Source organism: Sinocyclocheilus grahami, unplaced genomic scaffold (genome assembly GCF_001515645.1).
Source record: "Sinocyclocheilus grahami isolate Dianchi unplaced genomic scaffold, SAMN03320097.WGS_v1.1 scaffold18.1, whole genome shotgun sequence".
NCBI classification, from domain to species: domain Eukaryota; kingdom Metazoa; phylum Chordata; class Actinopteri; order Cypriniformes; family Cyprinidae; genus Sinocyclocheilus; species Sinocyclocheilus grahami.
Genome location: NW_015505197.1, coordinates 2,237,267 through 2,246,404, shown reverse-complemented (window position 1 = coordinate 2,246,404; position 9,138 = coordinate 2,237,267). Strand labels below are relative to the sequence as shown.

Below are 9,138 nucleotides of genomic sequence, written 5' to 3'. Positions count from 1 at the left end.
ATATATATATATATATATATATATATATACACACACAAAATTAATAATATATGTAAATACATACATTGCCCTTAAAAAGTTTGGGGTCAGTAAAATTGTTTTAATGTTTAAAAAAAAAATCTTATGCTCAACAGGGCTATATTTATTTAAAAATATTGTAAAAACGGTAATATATGGTGTGATATATACAGTATTATATATACATATATACAGTGGGGAAAAAAAGTATTTAGTCAGCCACCAATTGTCAAGTTCTCCCACTTAAAAATCCTACAATGTGATTTTCTGGATTTTTTTTTCTCATTTTGTCTCTCATAGTTGAGGTATACCTATGATGAAAATTACAGGCCTCTCTCATCTTTTTAAGTGGGAGAACTTGCACAATTGGTGGCTGACTAAATACTTTTTTGCCCCACTGTGTATATATATATATATAAATATTTTTTTTTCTCCAACTACATTTTGGGGTTACTCCATATATGTAAATGGATGATATCTAACCTCTTTAAAGCAGGGTGAAGGGTTGCGGATCTGTTCTAGCATGGCCCACTTGACAGTGGCCTGTCGAATGTTTCCGTCGTACTCTCTGGAGCTCTGCGTTCCACTCGGCGTGCCCCGGGAACGCTCGTAACCTGGTTCATTGAAGTATGGCTCAGCCACCAGAATCAGAGACTGGATTGACACCAGCACCTAAAACACACACAACACACGTTTTAGAAAGCCTAGGAGGAATGACACATGGATCAAGTGGAAGAGGTGAAGAGCACACCGACTCTCACTGACCACAGCACAACTGTGTCCCTGTGCCTGATTTGCATTTATTGATCAGCTGGACGCTAACTGTAGCACTAATCAATGGAGACATTTCTATGAACTGATGGCAGCAGTACATGAGCACGAGTGTGAGGAGAGAGAGGAGCAGAGCCTGATCAGATCAATATTACAGGAGGAAACTGCTCCCCTGCCTATTATTCAGAGAAGTATGATGGAGAGAGGGAGGGAAAGGGGTTGAGATGTGGGAAGATAATTACTGTAGGGAAACCAGGATGAGAATGTTGTAAAATCAACGGTCGATGTGCAGGTGACGGTGATATGACTAAATATTCTCTAAAAGTGATGAAATGAGAGGTGGTCTTTTCCGGCAGTTCACTGCTTCAGATATACCGGAAAGAACTATCTGCAAAAAACCATCTGCGAAATCCTTCCCTCCTACTGGGTATTGGCTCACCTGTAGAAAGCTAGAGGTCTGAGGGTTCCATTTCTCCTCGGGACGCCCGTGCCAGGTGTTCAGGATACTTAAACACACCTGGTTGTTACAGAATGAATGAGAGACAGTACCAAGAGATCAGGATTAAGTGGAAAAAAACAAAAAAAACAATTAAACTAAACAACATTAAGTCATATAAACATATAAATAATTTTTTTTTATCCATTGGCCAATATTTGACCATTTCTGAGAAAAGAAACAAAATAATATAAAGAATAAAAACAAAATAATATAAAATAATAAAATAAAATACATACATAAAAAAAACATTCATTTTTAAATTTCCAACCTACTGTTTAATTATCAGTATTTGCATCAGTCATCGGTCTAAAAATTTCTTGAAAAAAAAAAAACATGACACTAACCTTGCCATCGTTGTAGAGGTTTGGATTAAAACGGACGCTGTGGCCGCCGGTGGTCTCCAGATTAACCAGAGGAGGGGAGTTTGGGTAATCTTGAGGAAAATAGACGTCAAATTCGAAACAGCCATTGGCATATGGTGTGTCTGCAGGCCCTGTTATCAACACCTGAGACAAAAACCAAGAAAACAGCCATTAAAAGACAGCGACCCTACATTCATTCAAAGACGACAAACATTAAAATCAAAATCATTGTGTTGAACAGCACTGGAATGATTGGCATGTTTAAACGAGGTCTATAGGGGAAGTTGCACTGACACACACAAAGTGATGTATCCCGCTTCCCACAGAAGGAGTGAGAGAGAGGACGATCGGAGGACTGTCATGCCATCCAGTGAATCTCTCTCCACTGCAGGCAGTAGAGCTGCATTTAGGCGTTAAGACTGTTTTGACAAGACCATTCAAACGCAACAAAACACACACACAAAGCTGTGCTCACACACTCGGTGTAGGTTAAATCCGGAAAGCTCAGTCTTTAAATTACTTTTTTTCCACATCAATCTACACTCCATACATCATACTGACAAAGCAAAAACAGAATGGTCACAACTTCGCAAATGTATTAAAAATAAAAAACTGAAATAAGTACATTGCATAAGTATATATATTATATACATAACTAAATATTAGTCTTTTTTTTTTATGCGACAAGCTTTGCACATAAGCATTTTGCAATTATCTGCCATTCTTCACCTCACCTGTTCACCTCTCAAGCTCGTCATGCAGCAGAGATCGAAAGATTCATGTTGACCCACAGTAAACAGCAAGGCGGGACAGTCATGGGTTGCTCTCATATTCAGCACTGAGATATCCGATTCTTATTGACTGATTCATTTAATTAGTCAATTCACATGAGTTGATTCTTTAATGTTATAAATTATAAACAATAAATAAATAACTTGTTTGAATTGCCACTCAAGCACAAAAATATTATGTGTCTTAACTGAAGAGAGGATTGAGTTTGGCCACACCGCCATAAAGACTGATTTGGTGGAGTGTGGCAGCGATGTTTGTCCTTCCGTAGATTTCTCCTATCTCCACATATGATCATGGAGCTCAACTAGAGTGACCATCTACAGGACACTACTTTCGACCAATCAGACATCCTGACTGCGCTGCCTCTGGCACTTTAAAAAAAACAAAAAAAAAACAGAGCATACTAATTAAGCAGTTAAACGGGGTGGTAAGTGTAATGTCTTATTGCTCTTATCATATGGATTTTACTTATGGATAGTGACAGCAGCATTGATCCGCCTCACCATATTTAACGCCCCTTTCATTCAATCATCATGGAGAGAATGAGAGCATAAGATACCCAAGGGAGGGTGATGGTTATTATATGTGGATGTGCTGATGTGGTTCTCCGACATAACCCTGGAAAATCCTGCTATTTCCAAACCTTACCTCCTCATGACCACAAGGGTTCATGCTAATGCTCAAAGGTCTAAATTCCCCTTAGCTTTGCTCTAGAGGACCTCAGAGGGACACAGTTTGTACATGTTAATAAACGGATGTGACTTATCTCAAGAGCTTTGAATCCCAGGATTAGGAATTGCCATGGTCACATTGGTTTTTCTGTGGTCAGCATAGAGGAACTAAACTTTGATCACACAACATCCCTGTCTGAAAATACACCCTGGCTATGACTAAGGGCCACTGGTTCAAATAGACGATCTTCAAGAATTAGCATGACATAGATTAAGTCTAGCCTGACAAACCAAACTGCCCAGTAAAGCTGACTCTCCATTTAAAACTCCTTGGAGAAAACGATCAGGCTTTAGAGAGCCTGCCGGCTCTGGTGCGGCACTGTGCTGAAGAGTCGTTTCTCTTTGGCTTATTTTGTCAGAGCAAACAGTCACTCCATGTCCCTCGAGGCCCTCAGACAAGCAGGGAGTGTGTCTTCAGCATGTGAAATACACACCACCCCTCTCCTGACAGACCACTATACATCCAGCACTGTCGTGCTTCTGCTTCTGCTCTGTTTCAAGTCTCAAGCACCTAAGAAATAATGCCCTAGAGAGAGACAGAGCATTAAGATCATTTGCACAGGGGGTTTTAGTGTGAAATGTGCTTCAAAGGGCGCAGAAAATTTCATGGGTATGATTATTTCAATATCTTTAAACATTATGAAAAGATTAGTTAAATGTACATAAGTCTAAAGTTTGGACACACTTGACTTGATTCATGATTAAAAACGCTGGCATACACACGCAAAAGCTTTTGCATTTTAAATTAGTTTTGTAAACACATGCACTACTGGTCAAAAGTTTGGGGTCAGTACGATTTTTAAATGTTTCTCCAAGGCTGCGTTTATTTGATCAAAAATACAGTAAAAATAATATTAAGAAATATTATTGCAAATAAAAATAACTGTGTTCTATTTTTTTTTTATATTTTAAAATCTAATTTATTCCAGTGATGAAAAGGCTGAAATCATGCTAACATGCTGATTTGGTGCTCAAGAAAAATAGCTTATTATGAATGTTGAAAAGGAAACTTTTGATGAAGTTGGTTGAGAATGAACAAAGCTAGAATATAGACAAAGGTCGACTATGATAAAGAAGCTAAATTATCAGATGTTTTTGATTTGTCGCTACATAATTTCCATTTGTGTACTGATGACTTTATTGTTATTATTCTAAAACTTAAAGGGATAGTTCACCCAAAAACAAAAATTTGATGTTTATCTGCTTACCCCCAGGGCATCCAAGATTGTAGGTGATTTTGTTTCTTCAGTAGAACACAAACTAAGATTTTTAACTCAAACCGTTGGAATCTGTCAGTCATATAATGGAGGTGAATTGGAATCACGGCTTTGAGAGTGAAAAAAACATACACAAACAAAACCAAATTAAACCCTGCTGCACGTGACGATACATTGATGTGTAAAGACACGAAACGATCGGCTGTGCAGGAAAATGAACAGTATTTATATAGTTTTTTTTTTACCTGATTCACCGCAATGTCAGGCGTGTTCTCGTCTTCTTCAGCCGGCGGGTGACGCGTCGTCTTCTTGCGGATCGCAGACTTATAAGTGCATTACAGCCACCTATCTCTCAAATGGACCCCTGACAACTCCTAATTGAGATTGTGGATAGAGGGTCAATGGTCTATTTGAGAGATAGGTGGCGGTAATGCACTTATAAGTCTGTGATCCGCCGTAAAGCAAGATGACGACGACACGTTACGCGCCGGCTGAAGAAGAAGATGCGAAGACGCTCTGGATTGCGCCTGACATTGCGGTGAATCAGAGGTAAAAAAAACGATATAAATACTGTTTAGTTTCTTGCACAGACTGATTGTTTCGTGTCTTTACACATCAATGTATCGTCACGAGCCGCAGGGTTTAATTTGGTTTTGTTTGTGTATGTTTTTTTGACTCTCAAAGCCATGATTCCCATTCACCTCCATTATATGACTGACAGACTGCAACGGTTTCAGTTAAAAATCTTCGTTTGTGTTCTACTGAAGAAACAAAAGGGCCTTTCGCACCGCTTTAGTTCCAGAACTAAATGTACAGTACTAAAGTACTGGGAAGATTTTGCGCGAACTACTTCCCAGTACCATTTAAAGGGTTTCATTTGCACCGACAGTGTGTACTTGGAAGTGATGTAAGTCGGTCGACAGCAACATCCTTTGTGCACGGCGTTCAACAACAGAAACAAAGAAGAACAACGTTAACAACAGGAGGATGGAGTATGTTTTGTTCCTTCGAATTCCAACTGGATTTCCTCCGTTGCGTAAATGTTCAAAAGTGCCTGCACTTCAGCATCTGTCCATCTATCGCTGTTCTCCATACTTGCGAAATAAGTTGACACAATGTTTACAGTATGTTTACACGGCGTTTTAAATCATGGCGGGTGAGGGCGTTTTCGTACACGTTTGGCCAATCAATGTCTACTTATGTCACGGGTAGTACCAGTTGTGCTGGTTAGACCCTGCTACGGAGTAGGAGCTAATTTGGTTCTCGAAAAAGGCAGTCCGATACTAAAATCACACCCAGTTCCCGGCGGTGCGAAAACGCCAAAAAGGGGGTAGTTCCGCAATTAGTTCTGGTACTATGAAAAGGTTCTCGCGGTGCGAAAGGCCCTAAAGTCACCTACATCTTGGATGCCTGGGGGTAAGCAGATAAACATCAAATTTTCATTTTTGGGTGAACTATCCCTTTAATACTGAAAAATGCAAATAATATCTATAATATTGGCAAAACAAATTCATTATTTGTTAAGCATTTTAATCAAAGTTATTAAAAATTTAACCACTCCATTATTATTTAATAAACAGCAGATTATTGAGGTGGATGTTCTCACCATGGTTGGCCTGTCGTAGGTTGGTGGTGGCAGCATAAACAATCTCTGCAGTCTTCTGGATGTCAGGAACTAGCAGGGTGAGGCCTTCTGGCTCAGGATCAGATGTCTCCGGCTTCATCACCCCTTTACTTTTGTCTTTCTTTGACCTAAGGTGGACAAAGGATCATCAGAAATCACATTTCTGTAGACACTAGCAAATTAATTAAGAGTCTTTATTTGTGTTTGCATGCATGTGAACATGTGAAATGTTTCATTTTCTAACGACCACAACAATGACAGAAAAAAAAAAAAAACAAGTGCATGTCCTCAAGAACTTCTCAGCCTCTCATGTCCCAACCCAGACACAAACACACACGCTCTCATCCTGAGAGGTGCTAGTACACACTGAACGCATCAAATGAGCAGCAGATTGTGACTTGTCCCAAAGTAAACCATTAAAAAAAAATGTCCAGCTGTCTTGTGGCTAAGCACACACCCTCACAACATGCATCTTTCATTAAGCAGGAGGAGAGAAAATGAAAGAGACAGACAAATGAGAAAGGGGACATGTCAGAAATGTCCTTTACCTGTAGTTGACACATAATTAAGATGGCCCCGTCATTCAAAGGCCACTTGGACAGAGCCAAGCTCGTGGCTTCGCCCTGTGACTAACAGGCCAACGCCAATAACATCTCACTAGCCACGAAGACTAAGCCATTATTAAATACAGACAGCTGATAACAAATCACAGTCTCTCACTACTCTACATATCCACCTGTGTTATTACTTGAAGCAAGCAGACTCACAATCTTTACCTGGAGGATGATAAAAAAGGTAAAAAAAAAAATCCTTAGGCTTATATTGAAGCCTTATATTGGGACGTAAAACACATTAAAGCTAAATAATCTTAAAAAAGAAAATTAATTTATCAATTTATAAAAAAATTAAAGAATATTTATTTTTTAAATTTAAATTAATAACTCAAATACTTTGATTATTTTTTAAATTACAATATTAATACAAGAAATTTAAATAAAAATAAAATAATAATAAACAAATGATAGAAATAAAATAAATAAATAAATGTGTAAATTAAAAACCTAAAATAAAAAAAAAGAAAAAGAAAAAGAAAAAAGAAAAAATATTATTTCTGATAAACAATACATTGCTAAAAATCAAATTCATCATTTATTTTTTGTGCTGGGTCCAGCAAAAATTGTGGCAAAAACGAAAAGGCCAAAGCTGAATTATGGACAAGCATGGAACGGCAAAAGCTCAGGACAGTCTGAAGGCCACTGGGGATTAGAGGCTTTTCGAGGGCAGGTGAGGAGCACTGACTGATCTAGCAGTCATTTATCACTGTGTGTTACTCCTCTGCTGAAACACTGGTTTTGACTTGTGTCTATAGCATCAGGTTACATCTTGTGGGTATAAGTGTTTTCCATGCAGGTCAGAGAGTGAGTGTCACAGGGCGGGCTTCCATCCATCAGCAGTCACTCTGTCTGTCCTGTGTCCATTAGTGTGACCAACAGTTGGACTGAATGTGTGTGTGTGTATGTGTGTATCTAAGAGGAAGAGCTCACCTGAGGCGGTTGGTGTAGGTGTCCACACATGTCTTCATCTTGGCCAGTAACATGCCAACAGACGTCTGACACTCAGTGTGTTCTTCATCCTCCTCTTCCTCTGCAGCGTCTCCTGATAGCGGCAAGAGCAGAGGAACCAGGCTGGTGCAGGTGGAGATGGCCCTCAGCAGCTCCAACAGAGCACACCAGAAAAGAGGGGGGGCAAACAATGGAGGAGAGGAGATGGCAGACAGCTCTAGAAAGGAGGAGAGGAAATGATAAGGAAGGTTAAGGCAGCAGAGAAGACAAGGAAAGACAAGTGGAAAGGTGACCAGAAAGGAGAAAAGAACAGAATGGAGGACAGGAGGAAAGGAGCAAGCAGAGGGAAAGGAGAGAAGAAATAAGGAGAACAGAAAGGAGGGGAGGAGATGAGAAGAAACAAGAAAAGAGTGGAGGAAAGACGACAAGATGAGGAGGAGACCTGAAATGATGAGAAGGGAGGATTCAAGAAAGGAGAAAGCAGAGTAGAAGACCAGAAAAGATGTAAAAATAATAATAGAGAAAAGAGAAATCAAGAAAAGAGGAGGAGATAAGAAAGCTGAAGAAGAGAGTAGAACAGAAAGAAGTAAAGCAGCAGTCAGGAGAGGAGACCAGAAGGACTGGAGGAAACAAGAAACGAGAGCAGAGGAGAAGATCAGATAAGAGGCAAAAGCGGAAAGGACATGAGAGAAGAAACCAACAAAAAAAAAAGGAAAAATTACAAAGCTGGAGGAGAACAGACAAGTAGGAGAGAAAACAAAAGAGATGAGACAAGAAAAGAGGAGAAGAGATAATAGGAGAAAGGAGAAGAGACCAGAAAGGAGAAAACAGGAAGGGAAAGACAAAGGGGAGGAGAGAAGAAAACAGAAGAGGATAGGCATTTAGATGAGAGGAAAACACACTGGAGGAGAGCAAATAGCAGAATAGAAGACCAGATAGGAGGAGAAGGGAAAAAAACAGAAAAAGGAAGAGGAGGAGAGATTATAGGACTACAGATACAGTGGGGCAAAAAAGTATTTAGTCAGCCACCAATTGTGCAAGTTCTCCCACTTAAAAAGATGAGAGAGGCCTGTAATTTCTCATTTTGTCTCTCATAGTTGAGGTATACCTATGATGAAAATTACAGGCCTCTCTCATCTTTTTAAGTGGGAGAACTTGCACAATTGGTGGCTGACTAAATACTTTTTTTCCCCACTGTAACACTACAGTCTTACGTCAAACTCCTCACAGCAGCGCTAAGGACACTACAATATCATCCATCCATTCCCTCTTCCCCAGGAAAAGACTCTGTGGGTCACAGATCATCTAGACTCAAACTGTGCCTGATCCACAGCTCCACTGCTATAAACGATTCTTCATTTGTACCATAAGACCTCTGTGACTGACCTCTCCCCCCATTGGCTTACTGTCTAAAAGGAACAATATAGCGTCAAACACAAGTTTCGTGCTCTGTTTGAGAGAAAGAGCTCCATGCACACTCAAGAGACATCTTAAAAACAACTAGCTTGGTCTGCACTGACGAATTGAAAGCTACATTGGATTAGCCAATGATAATGGGTTGT

General features: G+C 39.6%; 1 protein-coding gene across 1 annotated transcript in view; it reads right to left on the bottom strand.

The window, feature by feature from the left end:
- LOC107553761 (baculoviral IAP repeat-containing protein 6-like) overlaps nucleotides 1–3,114 on the bottom strand; it is a 5,777-nt gene extending 2,663 nt beyond the window's left edge. Inside the window, exons 1-4 of the mRNA XM_016236074.1 lie at nucleotides 3,091–3,114; nucleotides 1,633–1,794; nucleotides 1,229–1,306; nucleotides 502–690 (exon numbers count right to left, since the gene is read on the bottom strand). Coding sequence (XP_016091560.1) covers nucleotides 502–690; nucleotides 1,229–1,306; nucleotides 1,633–1,794; nucleotides 3,091–3,114 — 453 coding nt within the window. The remainder of the gene's footprint in view (nucleotides 1–501; nucleotides 691–1,228; nucleotides 1,307–1,632; nucleotides 1,795–3,090) is intronic.
- Between the last annotated feature and the right edge of the window lie 6,024 nt (nucleotides 3,115–9,138).